We start from the raw sequence: 20,855 nt of genomic DNA on the forward strand, positions 1-20,855 counted from the left end.
CTTAACCCAGAGAAAAGTGAACCCGGGATAAGTAATCATCAAATATGGGATAGTATTGCAACTATTTATTTGAATTCAAAATAAGAATTAAAACCAAAAACTATCGTTAATAAAAAATTATATATAATATAGTTAAATATATTTTATATCATTTGCTTTTAAGGGTTAATGTAGATAATTTTCAATACTTTAAATATCAACCTTGGTAATGAATAATTATTGTTTTAGGAGGTGTTGCCAGATTACTCTAAATTTTAAAGTATACTTTTTAATTTTAATTACAAATTTTGTTTTTTTAATTAGGAACCATTTTTAGCAGCACCACAAATTTAATATAGCTTTTTGTGGAAAATCATTAATTTATGTTTCGTTAGACATCGACCTATGGTTCTTTTTCTATGTAAAGGTTGTAAACTATTCTAACTTGCTAGCATATTTGGGCATTTCATAAACTCTGATAGGAATTAACGATAGTTTAAAGTCTGGCAGCCCAACAGGTGTATGTACCCTATAAGAAATGAATGACCGAAACTAACACATACAAAATGATTTTACTAACACACACGCAACATTTTTTTTTATAGAATTGTCGAAAAAAAAAATTTAATGGATGATTCCATCAACAATGACAGTCAAATGACCGGTAAAATGACCGTTACTGGACCCAATGTGTGGTATAGGGTTGAATTTGCATATGAAAGAATGAAACAACTACATTTTGATTAAAATGTATTAAAATTTATATTTTGATCAACAATGACAGCCAAATGACCGATCAAATGACTGTCATTGTGTTACAGAGTTGTATTTTTCGTCGTTACAAATTAATTGTTTCTGCGAAAGCCAAAGATCAAGAAGCGAAAAAATAAAAAAGTTACAAAGTCTTTAAATTATTAAAAATAAAGAGAATAAATAAACTAAATTTGAAAAAAGTTCAGGAAGTGGATCAGAAGATAAACAATTCGGAGTTCAATCAATCAATGGTAACATAAATATGTACTTATAATTTTTGTTTTTCGATATTTATGAATACTTATGTATTTCTTTACAGACAACTTATTTCCACAAATTAATAGGAGCATCAGAGGACTTAAGATTCTGCGAGATATGTAAAATGGTGAAAAGACTGGTAATTTATGTATATGATTACTATATTAATAAAATTAACAATATATATATATATTAAAATATCAATAAATTGTGTTTTATTATAAATTGGTATAGCCGTCAGATTTGACGGATATATTCATCAAGTGTGATTAGTCAACAATGACCGATTAATGCATCATTTTTTTATTTGTTAACTGTGATGGATATATCCATCAAGCATGATTAGTCAATCATGACTAATATTTATATCATCCATGATTAGTAAACAACAAAAGAGTGAGCAGCTCAAATATATGTTTTAAAGTCGATAGAATTCATAAGTGCGAGGGTGATGCAACATCACATGTACACAAATGTTTCCATCACTTTTTACATATTGCCCTTAAGAAAGTGATGGGAGCTTTGTTCTACGCAATGATGGGTATATTCTCAGTAGTGACAGTCAATTGACCGGTCAAATGACTGTCACTGTTCTTATAGGGTAGTTATTTGATCCTTATTTTCTACGAAAAAATATTTTGTTTTTTTCTTCTAGCAAAAGGATGCTAACTAAGAAATAATACAAATATTAATTTGTGCAAAGTAATTGAGTAAGATTAATCTGAAAATTGTGATAATTATAAATTCGAGTTATTTATTTTATTATTGTGATTTTTTATGTACACACAGCTTATAATTGAATAAATATTTATTTTTGTTTTGTATCATAGCCAACCAGTTTTGCAATAATATGGAAACCCATTGTAATAAAGGTCGTATAAAAAGAAAAATTAGTTATTTATAAATTACTAAAAAGAGCTAATGACTCTACCAATAACACTATAAAAGGAACTCAAAGTAAAAATAAATATTCTCTTTAAGTTGAAAAAAGTACAACCAAGATTCAACCTACGCAAATTATCATCAATACTCTATTTTTTGTAAGTGGGTGCCCAGGCACAACTTGTTTCATAAAAACTGTATAGGTACAGAGTGAATAATTTGGAAAGGCAACAATGACGAGTTCCCCATCTTCGGAGGATAGTGAAGAACTATACGATGCCTTGGCTGAGGAATTGAAAAATATTCAACTGGTTATACGGGTAACCAGAGAAAATATAGACGCCCTCAATGCAAAATTTGCAAATTTGCAGGAGCCACCACCCATGTACATTGCCGAGTATCAGGAATTAACGTCAAAGTTGCATGAATTGGAGGCCAAAGAGACTGAATTGATGGAGCAAATGAGTGCGCAGCAGGAATTAGAGGAAAAGCAATTGCAGCAGCAACAAACTTACAATGAATACTCTGCATTTCAATCGCACTATCAGAATCAGCAACAAATACAAATGCAGCAGTTGCTGGCAAGACCGGGTTATCAGGGAAACGATATGGTAAACAAACACAATATTAATCAGCAGGAATACATTGCCATAACATATCTACTTTTATTTCAGACTGACAGCTTGATTTCGTCTCAGAGTACTAATTATGGAGGAAGTCAGTGCGGTACTTTAACACGACAACGCAAGGTTCTGCTCAGAGCGCACTTGCCCAACCAACAGAGGACTTCAGTTGAAGTTGTGCCTGGCGTCAGGTTGTGTGATGCTCTAATGAAAGCTCTTAAACTGCGCCAATTAACGCCGGAAATGTGTGAAATAACAACATCGGAAAATGGGCGCAACATTATACCCTGGCACACCGACATTGGTACGTTACAAGTAGAGGAAATATTTGTTAAACTTCTGGACAAATGCCCTATTATGACTCATATATCGCATCAGTTTATAAGGAAGACTTTCTTTTCACTGGCCTTTTGTGAGTGTTGTCGTAGACTACTATTCACAGGCTTCTATTGCAATCAGTGTAACTTTCGGTTTCATCAAAGATGTTACGACAAGGTACCCACACTTTGTCAACAATTTCCGGTAGATAGTTACTATCAGCGCCTACTGGCTCAAAATCCTGAAAATGCTGTAGGAATATTACATCCTGGACGGGGAATGATCGGTGACTTTTCGGTGAGTTACAAAGAAAATGAGAATATTTAGAAACTTTTACAAATAGATTTGTTTAACTACCTTTAGAGTCGCCATCCTCGTTCTATAAGCCAACAGGATCGGTCTAATTCAGCTCCAAATGTTTATATTAACAATATTAAGCCTCTTACTGAGGCTCAATGCAAACTGATTCAGGCTCATGGACCTCTACAACATTCTGGAGATCATTCCAATTCAACACAAGCTTCTCCCACTAGCACCCTAAAGCATGTAAATCGAGGTAGAGCTCGTTCTGCAGATGAAAGTAATAAAAATCTTTTATCTTCTAGAGACAATCGAACTTCAGAAGAAAATTGGGTAGGTTGAGACCGAAGTAGTAATTATTTATTTTAACTTATATAAACTCCATTTAATTTCAGAATATTCAAGCAGAAGAAATTCTAATAGGACCGCGCATTGGTTCGGGTTCTTTTGGAACAGTATATAAAGCCCATTGGCATGGCCCAGTGGCGGTAAAAACCCTTAATGTCAAAACTCCCAGTTTAGCACAACTGCAAGCATTTAAAAATGAAGTGGCTATGTTAAAGAAAACCAGGCATTGTAATATTTTGTTGTTTATGGGTTGTGTATCCAAACCTTCACTGGCCATTGTTACTCAATGGTGTGAAGGCAGTAGTTTGTATAAGCATATACATGTCAAAGAAACCAAATTCAAACTAAAAACTCTAATTGACATCGGGCGACAAGTGGCTCAGGGAATGGACTATTTGCATGCTAAAAATATCATACACAGGTTCGTTTCGAATTAAAAAGTTTTTTTCAGAGGAATCATTCGTGTTTTTCAATTTCAGAGATTTAAAATCTAACAATATATTCTTACAAGACGAATACTCCGTTAAAATAGGAGACTTCGGTTTGGCTACTGCGAAAACAAGATGGTCGGGTGAAAAACAAGCAAACCAACCAACTGGCAGCATACTATGGATGGCGCCCGAAGTTATACGCATGCAAGAACAGAATCCATATTCATTTCAATCTGATGTTTATGCATTTGGCATCGTACTGTACGAATTACTAGCTGAATGTCTACCCTACAGTCATATAAACAACAAGGATCAAATTTTATTCATGGTGGGAAGAGGACTATTGAAACCGGACATGTCTAGAATACGATCAGATGCTCCTCAAGCTCTAAAACGTCTTACAGAGGATTGCATTAAGTATGATCGCAATGAAAGACCTCTATTCCGTTTATTACTCAATATGCTTGAGTATATCTGGCGAACTTTGCCCAAACTTCATCGTAGTGCCAGCGACTCTACACTAACTCAAACTCAGTTGCAACACGACGACTTCCTATATCCCTGTTCCAGTCCGAAAACGCCGGTAAACTTTAATAGTTTTCAATACTATCATAGTGCTGGTAATATCTAGCGATGCTGATCGGTTGCTACACTTGTGATAAAAAGAATTTGAATCATAGATGACATACACTACTTTAAAATAAAACTAAAGCAAACAAAAGGAAAGGAAGTGAAAGGAAAAGCTTTTAAAACATTTATTGATAAAAGTGAAATGAGCAATTGAATTGCTTAAAGTAATTAATGCAACAAGGTACACATACAAAACATTTAATTTTAAAGAGGATCTAACAAACTACATACATAATTATATTGTGTAAATATAAACAGATTAATTTCAACTTTTAAAACAAAGAAACTAATTGTTTGAAAGTTCAAAAGATTTTTAATTCCTTTTGAAACTTAAATCAAAATATTAGATGCCTCCATTTTTAGTCTTTTAACAAACAAATTAAAGATTAGAATCTAAACCGCAACACTTGACTTTTGTTAACAATTGTACGACTTTAACTACACACTAAACTACATGCATACAAACATATTTCTAAAATAATTATTTTGTCCACAATTTATTTTGATTTTATTTATAAACAATATATCTCCTGCCTATTGTTCAATTAATTTATTACGTTTTCTCGGTTTTTTATTTGTTTTTCTAAGAATAAAGTTATTTGTAATTTATACATATTTTCTTTTTATATAAAAATATACAAAAAATATATACACACATATATATTTTAATCTCAAGTTTTGAAAGAGCTCTAATTAAATAGTTGACTAATATATAAAAGTAATTTGAATCATGTAAATTAAACTATTAATATAAAATAAACCAGAAACAAATCTAACATTAAAAGAAATTGTTGTTTTATTCAGTAAAATGAAATAGATTGAAAATCATCTTGGATATTTTTGTAATAAAAAGCAAACAAATAATTTTATTTTGTTTCAAACAGTATTTTATTGTTTCTTAATATTTTAACTAACAGTATTTTTGCTTAATACATATTTAAATAAAATTGATGTTTAATTATAACAACAATTTTAACAAATTTTTATCACTATTTATACATTTGTTGGTGATTTTTTTATTTAAAAACATAATTCTAAAGTAATTCAAATTTAATTTTCAACTTTATGCTAACGGAAAGAAGAAATGATAATAATTGATTTTAGTAGTAGTAGTAGTATGTATAATAATCACCATTTTTTTTATAAAATTAGGCACATTTAAATAGAAACGTAATACTTTTAAAACTATCCAGGAATACTTTGTATAGAGTTCTGAGCAAGTCTGTGGTTTTTGAGCGGGTAGATTAATATTTGTGATAATTCACTTTAAATAAATTTAAACGTATTTTTAAGGAAGTCATTTTGATGTAATAGTAAAACCTAAACCTTTCAAAATATTTTAATTCAACTTAAGCTTAATAAAAAAATTACATTTAATTAATAATTTTGATTTATATCTGTTGAAAATTGGGAATGTTGGAGTAATGTCTTTCATTTCATAAAAGTTTGTGTAATGGTTTTGGGTTAGGCAGATAAGGATTTTGTAAATGTATTTATCAAAACAAATATCAAAACATTTTGATACGATTTTTGATTTTTATAAAAAAAAAAAAACAATTATACCTTTAAAATTCTAGGTACATACTTAATACTAAAAAATAATGTGTAACTTAAAATGGAATTGTTGTGGTTGCAGTGTGGGTTTAATGCCACTCAGTTGTGCTCAATAGTCTATGTTACCTTGAGCCCCTGTTATAATGACATCTATCCATATTCTGGCCGCTGTGTCGGAGGCAGCCTGCAAGTAATAACTTCTCTTTTTTGTTTTCACTATAAATGTCGAGTGGGGTCGACTACTTTTTGAGACATTCAAATGATCCATATAGACCTCATCAATAGAGGAGAAGTAAGCTCCTCCTCTAGGCTTCCGTTCGGATTTATCGGCATAGTATATTAAGGCACTGCGTTGACGGTCTAAAACAAACCAACGCTTTGACCAAGTGTGAAAGGTGGATCCTAACTTATGAAGATAGCCACGACAAGTGTACGCATCCAAAAATACGTGGGGGCAGAGAGATATGGGATGGCCGGCCGATTCTATGTGGCGTTTTAAATCCAAATCTTCGGCGAATATGGGCAAATATCTTGTCAGTGGTCTTTGCTGTTTTTGCTGGTGTGATTTTTTGCGCTCACATGATATGCTAGAGCTGTCACCCTGTGAGGAGAGTTCATTTGATAATACGCTGCTGGAACGTTTATCATCTATGTAAAAACTTCTAGGACTATCGGGTGATGATATGCTTAATTCGTTGCTTGATTTATGGACAATGTTTGGCGATAATTTATTGGATGGGTCGGAACTGGCGGCTGATAGTGGAGGGGTGCTAGTGTATGCAGGACTTAAAGAATCATCCTTTTGCGAGCCCTGTTTCTGATAATGCACAATTGATGCTTTAATTTCTTTTTTGCCTTCACTTTTATTTGTTGTTATATTTTGCTGTTTTGTTTCCGAGTTTAATTTCTTAAGAAGTTCTTCGATTTTTCTTCTTTCGTAATCCAAATCCCGTAGTCCTTTTTGAGTGGTTAGTAATTGACGTTCCCTTTCGATTTCTTTTAAGGTGACCTTCATTTTACAATTGACATCTTTTGAATCCAAGCTATCTTTAGACCCTTTGTATTTGTTCGCTAATAAACCACTCTTAGGAAGTTCAATTTTGTTGTTATAAAACATGTTTTCATTGACACTTTTGGACATCAAGTCTTCGGTATGCGCTTTCGGGCATAGCATTTCAGTAGAACCAAATAATGATTGTGTTATTTGGCCCTGGGAACCCAGAGAGTTTGATGGATTTTGGTCATCTTCTTGCTCTGAGAGGGAAGAATTTGAACTTATTTTCAAAGAAAGTTTTCTCTCCAAATTTTTAAATTGTTCCTCACATTGCTGCAGATCTTTAATAAGAGAAATTAAATGGTTACTTAAACGACGCTGTTTTGCATTTGTGGTACTTGAGCACATTAACTCCTGCTTCTGCAAATTTTCAATGGACAATTTGCATTCTTCAATTTTGTTCGCTATGGTCAGTTCCTCCGCATTTAAATCTTCACGATATGCTTGCCACTCGGACTCGCCTTCCAAATACTGAAATTCCAAATCTTCAAAAGACTTTTTATCATTTTCCAAAGATTCTCGAACATTTGAGAGTTCTTCCTTTAAGCACAAATTGTCAGGTTTTTGCTTCAATAATTCTTTAAGTTTTTCCACTTGATCTTGCTTCATTTCTATGTTGTGTTTCAGTTTGGACTGTTGGTTTTCCTCCATTACCCTAGTGGCATTACGTTGGGCTTCTAATCTATGGATTTTTTGTTGTAATGCTTGATATTCATCCTGAAGTTTTTGTTTATTTAGAGTTAGTGATTGCAGTTCCGCCATAACTAAAGCATTCTCCATATCCATTTCGATCAGAGTTTCATTGTCTTGCTTTTGCAATGAACTCAATTCACTTTTGAGGCATTGAATTCTTTGCAGCAGATCTTCTCGCTCTTTATGTAATTGTTCATGAGAGGATTGATTGGCAAGTAAATTGGATAAGCTTCCAGTACCGAGGACTTTTGTTTTGTTGATTTTTCGAGGGGCTGGAGTAGGCTTTTTTAATGGCGTCGGTGAATTGTAGGGAGAGACAAATGATTTGATATCTATTGTTAGATTGTTGATGTTTTTATTTGTTCTTTTGCTGGCAGCAGGTGATGAATTATTTGATAATGATTTTTTTGAGTTCAGTACAGATCTCGAACTTTCTTCTATGGCATCTATTTCCTTTTGAAATTTTTCTTCAAACGACTTTATTAAGTCTTCATAATTTGTAGTTGGTTTTCCTGAACTCATAGTGTCCTGGCTAAAAATTGAATTATTTAGATTGGACTCCTTTTTGGGAGACATGCAATTTGTTCTAATTTTAGTACGGGGACTCTGTGGGACTAATTTAACGTTTTCATAGCCAGAGGACTTGTTATTTGACACAATTTCTACGCGATTTTGTTGTAAAAGTTGAACGTTTTCATAGCCAGAAGATGACTTCTGGTAAGATTTTGGCGATTGGCTAAGATTGCTATTACTCCCTTGAAAAGAGCTCTGCAACTCCTGATAGAAAGGCGATTTTTTATCCCTAGGCAAGGAACCATTTGTTTTGATGCGATTTTGCACAATAGGAGATGAAGTACTGCTACTACTACCACCGGTATATGAACGATCTTGTTTATCTGAATACTCTGCGCAAATTTTCAGCATATCTTCCAAAGGATCTCTATCATTAAGTTGTAAATCATTCGATTTCATGGGTGTCGATGTACTGTTAGTCTTGTTAAGTAACTCTTTGCTTTTAGATAGGGAGTTGTTTAAAGTTATATTACTGTAAATATGATCACTAGCATTAAGTACATTTACATTCTTATCTTTGCGATGATTTTCCGCCAGATTTTTAGCAAAGCTGGCATATTTTTGTCCCAAAACATCTTTAGCAGGCATATTGACTGTAACCAAGTCGGCAGTGAAAACCTTTGGACATTGCCAACCCATAATATCTACAGAAGTATCCGACATTTTCAAGTTATCGTAATCACTGTAAGTTGACTTGTCAGATTGACGGCATTTTGGAGTAGGATTTACATTCGATTCATAAAAATAATCCAAATCAGGTGAATAATCATTTTCAGAAATATCTCCCATGGCAGAGCGCATTTGCAGGGCTTCCGCAGGATTATTGTAACGCAAATAGTACGAGTCTCCAATAGTGATCATAGCTCCTTGCCTTAAATCAATTTCATTCTTCACGACTTGATTATCGATCAATATGCGGGCATTTCGTTCCGGTACCAAAGTTACCTGATTTTCTTCGCTGCGGTAAATTGTACAATGTATGGGCCTTACGCCTGATCCACTCAAAGACACCGAACATTGCGGGGAAGAACCTATAGTACAATCTCCCACCGGTATATTATGTATAGTTACAGCCGTACTCAAGCGACCTCCTCCCAAGCTCACCAGGTGTGGATCATTGGCAGCAACACGTAAGGAGGGATCTTTTTTCGATAAAGACATGTTTTCTTTTGTTTTCTTACTTACAGCCACCTAATTTTTAAATATCTCATAATTTGCTCATTGTTTTTGGCATGGATAAAGTATTCATGCGGTTTCTTTGTGAGATTGATTAAATCACTTTTAATAAATTTGCATAAAATTCTCTTAAAATAAAACTTGTTTTCTTATATTTATTATTAGCAAAAGCAAAACTGCGTGAATTTAAATGTAAATATTACGATGACTAAAAACAAATAAAGTCGTTGCTACACTGCATGTTGTGACACTTTCTTTCAGGGTTGCCGGGTTTATTTCTTTCAAAAAAGCACAAACACGTAAATTTCTTACCGGGACGACTTTGCTGAGGTGGGGTATCTCTCGGTAGTAGAATGCACAAAATATATGAAAAACGGTTGAGGCTGAGGCTCAGCAAATTTCCAATTGGAAGACTTAGAATTTTAATATTATTAAAACAATATTTTATGAGCTAGCCAGAAGCGGTTACAGATTTCTACTTAATAATAATTATTTAAGACAATTTGATAAAAATATAAATACATTTTTTTTATTAATTTTCAATTCAGATGTCATTTAAATTTAAGTGGCAACATTTGCGGTGTAGCCGCGCCTTACACTTCTCATGTTTGTTTTCTACTGACATTTATCCGCCATGTTTATTTTTTCTTCGTTAAGTTGTTAACGAAGAACTGGGATACAAAGCATACACACAAAGAAAATTGTGAAAAAAATTAAAAGCAACATTTTTTATTCGACGCGGTATACTATTATAAAGTTTTTTCGAATTTGTGGTAAATAAATAAAAAAATTACATTATTTACATAAATCATTAGAATGTTTCACATATTTACAACATAAATTTATATAAAATCTATAAATTTAAGACTTAAAAATGTGTTTAAATTTAACATTGAAGGGAAGATTTTTTTTAATCTTCTATACCTGATTTTTCTTTTTTTTCTGTATACAACAAAAGCGACAAAAATACAAATTTTTAATGATATTTAATTTAAAAACAGAAGAGCTATTTTCGAGTTTATTTTTTATAATGCTATATTAAATAAAAAATAAGAAAAAATCTATTGTGTTGTGTTAATATTTTTATAAAATATTATTCGTGTAATAAAGATTTCATTTCATTTTTATTGTGACCGTGTGTGTATGTGTGTTCTTAACTTTTTTATTGCGACTTTTATATTATCGGGAGCATGTTTTTTTCTTTTGGTTGGTTCGGATTTTTATGGGTTTTATATGATTTGTTTATATTAATGTTTATTTGTTTACTTTTTCAGTTATTTCCACGTTTGGGTAATTTTATAGCACTTGTATGAAAGTAGAGAATTGACGATTTTTAAAAATAAAATACAAGTTTTGTTTAATAAGAATATGTGAAAAAGTGGGCGTGAATCGAGTGGTGTTGAAAAAGTAATAGCTATAAACAATATCAAAAATCGATAATGATAACAATAGGATAACAATCGATAATGATCACAACTAGGATACTTATAACTGCTATTAAATGTACATTGGGGGGAAATTTAAAAGTTTCGCTTAATTTCAATATTTTACATATTTTTGCTCTTAAATTTTTTGTATAGGTATCTATCGCTTATTTACTTCACAATGGGCATAACTCAAAATTCTGTTTTTTTGAACTGTGTATTACAAAATATGGGAATTTTCGAAAAATTTTATATAATTTTATTTATTTTATTTATTTAACAATATTTTTTAAGTATATTTTCAAAAGTGTACTTTATTAATTAGTTTAAATTCTGATTAGTAACATATTAATTTATACCTTAATTTATGTTTGAAATGTAATATGTAATTTGTTTAACAGTTGTTCAGAAATGGTAAAATGTCATAAAACATTTAAAATTATTTTTCTAAAAACGTCCTTTTTTGGACTTGCCCTATATCTTCTTATAATCAAATTTTTATTTTATAAAAGGTTTATAAAATAAAATTGCCATTTGTTTTATGAAATATAAATTCGATCATGAATAACTAATTCAGAATAATTCTATGTTCTATATAATACTCCAAAAGTACTACTCCTGATTTTTTCGGATATACATGTATGTATATATCATAAATTTTTTCAATAGACCTTAAATTATTAAGAATGGACACTTAAACTTTCTCTTTTCGAAATAATTTCTAATAATAAGGAAACTTCAAGGTTTTTTAACATTTTGTACATTTTCGAAACTAAATTATAGACTTCCTATGTAAATACATATAATTTGCATTAGAACATATGTAATTATTAAGTAAGAATACAAACAACAAAGTATGTAAATGAAAAATGTCTTCTATTGTCCTTGCTTGAGATAAATAATTATTTGTTTATACATTGCATTTGAAGGTAAACCGTCGCAATACTGGAGAAAGTTAGCTTTCTCTTTTTTATTTATCACCACTTGAGTTATGTGACTGCTTGGAACATAAGGACTTACAAAACAAATACATACTACATTAGGATGCTTAAGACACGCGTCACTTCGGCGTATTTCGTGAAGCATAAAGAAAAAGTTTTGTTATTGCAACATACTATAATACATGACATATGACCTTAAACAGAATAATAAGATCATAAAGATTAAATATTAATCTGCTGGCAGGTAGTTAAATGATCTTAAAAACTACAAATCCTTAGTTAAGTTAGAAAATTTTAACTTTCCAAGTAGTTTGTGTTGGAACAGCAGCAATGACACTCAAACAAAATTAATATAGGCCGAAACAATATTTTGAAACCAAAAGCAACCTGTTATCCTGAAAACGATTTTCCAGCTAAATATATTTGCTTTAATCTCATTGGATTTTTCATTATATTTATCACAACTCTCTTGTTATAACTTCTCAATTGGGGTATGTACACATTTATATGACGAGAAGTATAAAAAATGTTGCTCTCTTAACAGTTTCTGTTGGGTTTAAACGTTCACTACTTTGGCTCAACAGCACAGTTTACTTTTTATCATTGTCGGGGTTGAACGCATATTTCCTGCGATTTGCATTTGTTTGTGTGTTTTGGACGATTTCTTATTTTATTTGTGTATGTGGTTAATATCTATGTTTTAAATTATTTTATAAAAATGTGTTAAAAATGTTAAATATTGACTAAATTTATATGAACAAATCTTTTGACTATTGAATATATTTTAGCCGTGCTTTGCTGCTGTGTCGATTTCATTAAAATCATTTATTAACTGAAGAGCAACAGCAGTAAACATGGAAGATCCCAATCGTATGATGGCCCATACGGGTGGCATGATGGCACCACAGGGTTATGGAATGCCTGGCCAAGATGATGGCCAAAATGCAGGCAATGAAAATGAAGTGCGCAAACAAAAGGATATAGGTGAAATTTTACAACAAATAATGAGTATATCGGAGCAATCGTTAGATGAGGCACAAGCTCGAAAACATACATTAAATTGTCATCGCATGAAACCGGCATTGTTTTCTGTATTATGTGAAATTAAGGAAAAAACCGGTAAGTATTTTTAAAATTTGCAATATTTCATATTTTATAATATCTTTGTGGTGGTAAGCTATGTAGAAAAGAACTTCCAAGTAAACAGAATAGAAATGCATTTTTGAATATTCAATTTAATGTAGATTTGTTTTTGTGATGCATTTTTCATTAATTTGCTTATAACTTCTTCAGAAGAAAATCAAAATAAATGAATTTTCAGAACGTATTCTAAAAAGAACTATTTCTAGAATGAGTGCAAACAGAAACACTTCAACAACAACTTTGGAACTGGTGATGTAGTCATTACTTCTGAAACCCGTTCCTCGGAACTTTGTTTTGGTTCTAAAATACTTTTCAAAGAACTAGTTCTTGCCCCTAGTTATAAATTGATACTACACTGATTCAATGCATACTAGTTCCGGAACAACCTCTTGGAATGAGTTTAAAAAATGTCAGAAAATTAAATAAGTTTGAATTAATTTTTAGCGAAATATAAAACGCAACAACTAAATTATAGTTAGTTAGTTTGAAAAGAGGATGTATATACATCAAATCCGAAGAAATACACCTAGGCCACTATCGGGTCTGTTGTGCGCTCCTTAACCAGTGCCTCAGTTGGGAATCGAACCCACCACCTCCGGTCTACTATACCAGAACACTAACGTACTGGAGGCCACTATAAGTATTTAAAAATATTTCTAATTGTTTGGACATTTTTTTAAAAAAGGGTTTTTTATTCTTAATATTGAAATTTCTATATCAAAACAGATTTATTAGTAGAATATTTTATAACATTTTTTTTTGCATTGACTTTTTATTGTACTCTTTATATTTGCGAAAAAGAGTTTTCGTTTTGAAAAAAAATAAAAGAACTTCAAATGATAAATGAAGAAAATCAAATGGAATTTAAAAGGATTAGCAAACAAATTAAAAAAAAAATAGAAAGTAATAAAAATATCTATCTATATAGTGTGTACTTCAGTTCATATGTACAATATAAAATTAAAATTATCAAATAAATATCTTTATTAAAAGAAATACCGGCATTATAAAGATAACATGTTAAACATTTTTCGGAAATTAAAATTAAAATATTTGAATAAAAATCTTACACATTCTACTACAGTTAATAACAAACTCAGTTTGTTCTTTGATTATTTGTTTTGTAATTACTTTATGAAGAAATAAGACAAACTAACAGCAACTAATAGTTGTTACCTTTGTTTGCCATCTTAAATAGATAAATAGAAGCCGACTTTGGGTTTCTTATCAATATTATTTTTGAAATTGTAAGAAGAGTAAAATGAAATTATATGCATATGTACATATTTATATAGCTTATACAAAGATTAATTACACAAATATCCAGACATACATTTTTAGAAATATAAATACATACAACGTTTTTACTCATTAAAAATAAACAAAGAATATTTCTTTTTTAATATTTTAAAAAGAGATTTAACGAATTTATAAATTTTCTTATATTTTCAAAAATATTTTACTATGTATTTGCCATAAAGTGTTTAAAAGTCGTTGGTATTAAAGAAATAACAAACTTACTTTAATACAAGTCATTGTTTAAGAATTTATGCATTTAATCGTAATTAATTTCCATATTTTATAACATTTTATGAACATTTCATTTTAAGCTGGCTAAGAAACGACGAAAACAACAAAACAACGTCACTTTTAGTAATCACACTCAGGTACAAATATTCTACAGACATTTATACACCCATCCGTACAATATGATGACGATGACGACGACGACAACGAAGACATCGACTACAACAATGATGATGATTATACAGGCAAATGTTAAACCGGCTTTCAATAAAATCGTGTATTTAAAAACAAATGCAAACGACGTTCCAGCTTAACTGGCTTAACTCATACACTTTTTTACTATAGTCTACAACTACTACTAGTAGTAGTTATTTAGAAAATTTTTGTTGTTGTTGAGATATTGTACAACAAAATTGTTCCTTTTTTTCTAAAGAAAAAAATCAAAAAGGCTTCTTTTATATGTAAATTTTTATTTTATCGTCATCTTACAAACGTACTACATTCATAATATATAGAACATTTGTTTGGAAGCAAAATAAAACTGAATTATATAGAGGTTAAGGGCAAAAGTAATTTCACGTTAAAAAAAAAAAATATAAAAAAAATTCAATATTTTTACATTTTGGATTACATTTTACACTCTTTTCTAGTAAACTATAGGTTTGATAATGGGATACTTTTTTTTTTAACAAATTTTGACATATTTAGTCACTAAATGACAAAGTGAATTCGGGTTTTAATTATTGTTTATAATTATAAAAGAATAAACTTAATATTTTTGTTACGACATCACATGTTCCTAAACCCAATAAGTCTTTTACAAGATGTAGCATTATTTTTAAGAATAAACTTTAGATTTCAATATGTATGTAAATATATGTATATGTAGTTGTTGTTTTTGTATTATTTTTTTATTTGAAGCAAAAGGTTGTTCAAGTTTATGATACGTAACAAGAGAGCAATTGCTCGTCAACAAAATATAAAGGATTTTTATATTTTATACATTTGTTGTTGCTGCTTTCAATAATAATGTTGATGCCTTGGCTTTCGTTTCGTTTCGTTTCTTTTCCTTTTACTTTTCCTTTAGTTTATTTCTTCTTGTAGCATTAAAATGCTTCATTAGGCAGTCAAAAGCTATAGCTTTGAAATCATTTTGAATCTATAGGGAGGTGTTTTTCTGCCATTGTGGGAGTATGTTTGTTGTTGTTTTTCTTTTATTTCTCTAAAGGTGGTGATGTGGAAATACTATTTCGATATTGTAATGAAAGGGTAAACATATCTGTATATACATTTGTATATAAAACTATCTCATTTAGTAGATCATAAATTCTTATGTTATTTTTTAAAAAGAATATATTAAAGTTTTAAATCTTGCAATAAATATTTAGACGAACGTGTTAAAGTTAACATTAATATAAGATTTCTTGTCAGCAACGCTTGCTATTGTTTTTAGTTATTTCAATAAAATTGATTTATATTTAGTAATTTGGTTACATTTTGCACCACATTATCTTTTTAAGATGCCAACATAATTGCCTTTTTTTTTGTTTTTGTTGATGTTGTCATTTTGGTGGTAGTGTCATTTATGGCACGTTTCTTTTTTCGGGGTGTGAGCATTTACATTAAAACTTTAATAGAGTTACAAGAGACAAAAGTTATAACAACAAAATCATAAGGCTGGTTAACAATTCTACATAAACCACCCTCAAAAAAAGCAGAGGATAGTAAAGACTAGCGAAGAAACTTGTAGAAAGTTGTTGCCATATTTTGCACGCGTTACAATTTGATATTTGTTTTGCTTTTTTTTAATAATACTTTCAAACATCTGTGGATGCTGTTTTGTATGTTGGAGCAAACCGCAATATAGCCTTAAATTTAATGAATTAGTGTAATATAGCTGCCCTTAAAACTAAAGCCCATAAATATAATTTGCTTTAGTTAAGAAATTATATAATAAGGGTTTAATTATTTTTCTTAATAATAATTTAATTTAATTAAATATTGCAATACCTTGCGATAAATTAACAGTTTTTAATTTTTGAAATAAAACACCAAAAGCTAGTGTTATATTTTGTAATGAATTATATTTTTTTTAAAGGAAATCTGTTAATTATTTTATAATATTCATATTTTTATTTAATTTACATCAGTTCTTTAATTTAAAGCTTTAATATATTCTGCTTCCGTAGATATTTTCATATTTTTAAATTCAACTCCCTATTCAACATGTTTAATATGTGTAAGAGTATTTTGCTGATGCGTTTAATAATATACAAGAAAAGAAAAAAGTTCTGCTTCTATTTTATTCCTAATCTAATCAACTTTTGCTGCACAATAACAAAACGTGCGTTGTTTGCAGAGTGTCTTTCGAATACAAAAAAAGTATGAAATAAACACGAAACACCAAAAACATGTTCATTTGTATGTAATACCCCAAAATCTAAAGGGTGGTTAGTCAAGTTAAGATAAGATAACTTGGTAATACCTTTACTTACTTCATACAACCCGTGTTCGCTCCCTCCCCAATTGTGTATTGTCATATAACTTGGATTACATTACTTGAAACTTTATTTGTGTGTATGTTTGTTCATATATATTTTGCCTTTCTTAAAGTGAGATGTTTCATTTTTTTTTGCTTTTAATTTTTGCTATAGAATAACATTTTTTAAAAATGCATTAAAATGGCCGTATTTGGGAATCTCAGAATCCTCTAGAGTATTATATGGAAATTTTATATATCAAGTAACGTTTAAAGTTTTAAATTTCTTAGTAAAATAACAGAAAGTATTATAAGTTTATTAAAGAGTTTATTCTATTTAAAAGACGTGTCTATTTTATTTGGCCAATACAATATTTATGATGTTGTTATTATACTGAATGAAACATTCTTAACTACGCCAAATTAAAATTTAAATAGTTTAAATCCCTTTTTTGTGCGCAATTATAGAACTCTATTACTTAATTTATTTAGAAATGTTAAGAAATTAAGTTTTAAGAAATTCAAGCGATTCCCTAGACATTTGCGTTAATATTTGCCACAGTGTTCATTGCAGGTTTGACGTTAAAGTTTAAGCTTATTCCCAATCCGTATAATTCGCTCTGTGTGTGTTTATTTTTGTTACAAAGTTTTGCCATATAAAAAGTGGCATCCGATATATTTAGTCCTTTGCTCTTAGAACCGCGACTAATGTTTAATATCAGAGAACATAAAGAAACTATTCATTGAATGTTTTAAAAAATAAGTTTACAATTCCATTGTTAAACATAAACAAGATTTTTAACACTTTGTTGATTTTTTTATTAAAAGTACCTTTAAAAAGTCATATTTTATCTTTAGTAAATAATGTTTAAAACATTTCCTTTGATTGATTTTATTCTTTGAAAGACTGACTAAAATGCCATTATATTTTTTTCATTTATTTTTTGTTTTGCCACAGTTGGCGTCATCTTTTGAAATGTTTTCTGTAAGTTTCTGCTTTAAAGCTCATTTTGTTTTCTTTCTCGTACACAAATAAAATTTTATGGAGGTCTATAAGAAGAACATCTTTGTAGCAAGAACGACAAAAAAAATCTTCAATATTATATTTGTAACAAAGAAAATGTTTTTCATTTCATTCATGCTGCTGTTGCTGTTGTTTAATAATAACACCAAAAGAAAGCATGAGAATGGATGTTTGTATTAATAAACTGAAAATCAGTAAAGTGAGCAAAAAGAACTTAAATTCTCTTGCCAATATTTATTTTCCTTCAACAATACAATATTAAGTAAAGCGAATGTTCTGGAAAATAAGGAATTTACTATTAATTACCTAGTTTACAGAATTATAAAAAATAAAATGCTGAATTTAAATATAATTAAAAGGATTCCTATTTTGTCTTCAATGTTTATCTGTTGCTAATGCTAACGTATTTATCAAGGATCTAAAATAAACAATACACGATTTTGTCTATGGTATCATATATCAATGTTTATACATACTAACTTAAACATTGTTTAAATTGACATTTTTAAACATCTTTAACAATCTTTTTCTTACTAATTTTTGACTTTTATTTATTCTTAGTCCTTTCAATTCGCAATACTCAAGAGGAGGAGCCTCCAGATCCACAGTTAATGCGTTTAGACAACATGTTGATTGCTGAAGGTGTTGCTGGTCCCGAAAAGGGTGGCGGTGGCGCCGCTGCTGCGTCCGCTGCAGCAGCAAGTCAAGGTAAGTTGCTTTGTTTTCAAGACAAAAACTGCATGCTTCATAATAATTCTTATGCCATTTTTGTCTAAATAAAAAGTAGGTTCATCCCTCTCTATTGATGGTGCCGACAATGCAATTGAGCATTCAGATTATCGTGCTAAATTGGCACAAATTCGTCAGATTTATCATCAAGAATTGGAGAAATATGAGCAAGCGTGCAATGAATTTACCACCCATGTCATGAATCTATTGCGTGAACAAAGTCGTACAAGGTAAGAATATTTTATTTATTAGACCGACTTCATTAAATATTTTCTACTTTTAAAATTATTTGTTTTAATAAACAGACCAATTACTCCCAAGGAGATTGAGCGTATGGTACAAATTATACACAAGAAATTTAGTTCCATTCAAATGCAATTGAAACAGTCAACTTGTGAGGCAGTTATGATCTTACGTTCGCGGTTCCTAGATGCCCGGCGCAAACGTAGAAACTTTAGCAAGCAGGCTTCGGAGATCTTAAATGAATACTTCTACAGCCACCTAAGTAATCCTTATCCCTCTGAAGAAGCTAAGGAAGAATTGGCTCGCAAATGTGGCATAACGGTTAGATTGTGAAAATAGAAAATGAAAATAAAACAAAATAATATTTTTTGTGTCTCATTAGGTCTCACAAGTTTCCAATTGGTTTGGAAATAAACGCATTCGTTATAAGAAGAATATTGGCAAAGCCCAAGAAGAGGCAAATTTGTATGCTGCCAAGAAGGCAGCTGGAGCCTCTCCCTATTCAATGGCAGGACCTCCCAGCGGCACTACCACACCTATGATGTCACCAGCTCCTCCGCAAGACTCAATGGGTTATTCCATGGGCTCCGGTGGTTACGATCAACAGCAACCTTATGACAACAGCATGGGCGGCTACGATCCTACTCTACACCAGGATCTTAGCCCTTGAGGACGTTACTTTGATAATAAATATTAAAAGGACGGAGAGTGTCTGTCTCCCCCACATCCAAATTTATCTAAACCAACGCACTTTGATTTTTAGAATATTTTTCAACTTATTTCTTCCTTACTTACTGAAATGGCTTTTTAAAGTTTAAATGTAGTAGGTGTATTATTTTTTTCTATAAAATATTTGTTTTTTTCTTTAACATTTACTTTTAATTTTATCTTTAGGATTTAAGTCTAACAAAAAAAAAAAAAAAAAAAACGAAAAGAAAATACAAAAGTTTTCTTTTCTGATGCAATTGTTTTCTTATTTTTGCTTTTTATAATTATTTCAATTAATTTTGCAAATTCACAAATTCAGTTCAATTTAAAATCGCATTAAGGCCGCATATACGTAAATTTTTTCCAATCTTTAGTATTTACTAAATTTAGCATTAAGATTTAATAACAAAAAAAAAACAAACAAACAACATGTATACTTGAGAAAAACATTTGTAACCGTATGTATACTAAATAATATTTTAAATTTATTTAAATTACTGTATCTTTTAAATAAGATAAAAACACAAATTTCGATAAAGTATTAGAAAATGATTATGTCACACAATAGTTATACGATTGAAAGCAAAAATCAGAAAACGTTAAAACTTTTAACATGTATACGAGATAAATTATAAATTTAATTTTCATTTTGCATAACAAAATTTAATAAAATAAAACTAATAAGTAAAACAACAAGTATAGTGTATTTTTTGGCCTCACAAAATTGACTACTCCTACAAATAAACCGTTTCGAACTCTAGTATTATCAAAAAAATAATAAAAAAAAATCTTAAAAAATAACCACTACATTCAATGTATACTAAAATAAAAACAAAAAACAAAATGATGTATACCAAGTCTTAAAGTATAAATATATATACAAAAACTATACATATAAATTACTATATATATAACTAAATATATACATAAATATATATATTTAATTAAACTAACAATATTGATGCAATATTTTTTAGATTTAAAAATATTAAGCCAACAATAATAATTCACATAAAACAAATAAACCAGCAGCTATAAATAATTTAAAACTAACAACGTAACACC

The 20,855-nt window shown here is 30.0% G+C and overlaps 3 protein-coding genes across 6 annotated transcripts; 2 read left to right on the top strand and 1 right to left on the bottom strand.

Moving 5' to 3' along the window:
- Nucleotides 1–1,604: 1,604 nt before the first annotated feature.
- On the top strand, nt 1,605–5,310 carry LOC119602204 (raf homolog serine/threonine-protein kinase Raf). Of its 2 annotated transcripts, none has more exons than XM_037953589.1 (6): nt 1,605–1,700; nt 1,821–2,483; nt 2,547–3,110; nt 3,177–3,446; nt 3,509–3,882; nt 3,941–5,310. In XM_037953589.1, exons 2-6 carry the CDS (start codon nt 2,106–2,108, stop codon nt 4,521–4,523), a joined length of 2,169 nt encoding a protein of 722 aa, XP_037809517.1. In that variant the 5' UTR covers nt 1,605–1,700; nt 1,821–2,105; the 3' UTR covers nt 4,524–5,310. The 2 variants fall into 2 exon arrangements, with proteins under 2 accessions (XP_037809517.1, XP_037809525.1); XM_037953597.1 differs by having other exon boundaries at nt 1,646–1,692; nt 3,941–5,301.
- A 91-nt stretch (nt 5,311–5,401) lies between these two features.
- Nucleotides 5,402–9,798, bottom strand: LOC119602196 (pleckstrin homology-like domain family B member 1). Its single transcript, XM_037953575.1, has one exon. The coding sequence runs from the start codon at nt 9,555–9,557 to the stop codon at nt 6,186–6,188; it is 3,372 nt and encodes a 1,123-aa protein (XP_037809503.1). The 5' UTR covers nt 9,558–9,798; the 3' UTR covers nt 5,402–6,185.
- Nucleotides 9,799–10,228: 430 nt separating this feature from the next.
- On the top strand, nt 10,229–20,257 carry LOC119602234 (homeobox protein extradenticle). Of its 3 annotated transcripts, none has more exons than XM_037953632.1 (6): nt 10,229–10,345; nt 12,726–13,056; nt 18,672–18,818; nt 18,895–19,069; nt 19,145–19,403; nt 19,465–20,257. In XM_037953632.1, the coding sequence occupies exons 2-6, from the start codon at nt 12,792–12,794 to the stop codon at nt 19,750–19,752; spliced, it is 1,134 nt and encodes a 377-aa protein (XP_037809560.1). In that variant the 5' UTR covers nt 10,229–10,345; nt 12,726–12,791; the 3' UTR covers nt 19,753–20,257. The 3 variants fall into 3 exon arrangements, with proteins under 3 accessions (XP_037809560.1, XP_037809577.1, XP_037809571.1); XM_037953649.1 differs by having other exon boundaries at nt 18,898–19,069; nt 19,465–19,752; XM_037953643.1 differs by lacking the exon at nt 10,229–10,345 and adding an exon at nt 12,599–12,615 and having other exon boundaries at nt 19,465–19,752.
- Nucleotides 20,258–20,855: the final 598 nt, after the last annotated feature.

Source organism: Lucilia sericata, unplaced genomic scaffold (genome assembly GCF_015586225.1).
Source record: "Lucilia sericata isolate MDLA Ls3-8-SP2 unplaced genomic scaffold, ASM1558622v1 Contig000006F_arrow, whole genome shotgun sequence".
NCBI classification, from domain to species: Eukaryota; Metazoa; Arthropoda; class Insecta; order Diptera; family Calliphoridae; genus Lucilia; species Lucilia sericata.

Bases quoted from the DNA above. Each gene is read 5' to 3' on its own strand.
- LOC119602196 (XM_037953575.1), bottom strand. From the start codon at position 9,557: ATGTCTTTATCGAAAAAAGATCCCTCCTTACGTGTTGCTGCCAATGAT.
- LOC119602204 (XM_037953589.1), top strand. From the start codon at position 2,106: ATGACGAGTTCCCCATCTTCGGAGGATAGTGAAGAACTATACGATGCC. The intron at 3,447-3,508 runs GTAGGTTGAGAC...ATTTAATTTCAG, and splicing joins GAACTTCAGAAGAAAATTGG to AATATTCAAGCAGAAGAAAT. The intron at 3,883-3,940 runs GTTCGTTTCGAA...TTTCAATTTCAG, and splicing joins GCTAAAAATATCATACACAG to AGATTTAAAATCTAACAATA.
- LOC119602234 (XM_037953632.1), top strand. From the start codon at position 12,792: ATGGAAGATCCCAATCGTATGATGGCCCATACGGGTGGCATGATGGCA. The intron at 13,057-18,671 runs GTAAGTATTTTT...ATTTATTCTTAG, and splicing joins TGAAATTAAGGAAAAAACCG to TCCTTTCAATTCGCAATACT. The intron at 18,819-18,894 runs GTAAGTTGCTTT...CTAAATAAAAAG, and splicing joins CGCTGCAGCAGCAAGTCAAG to TAGGTTCATCCCTCTCTATT.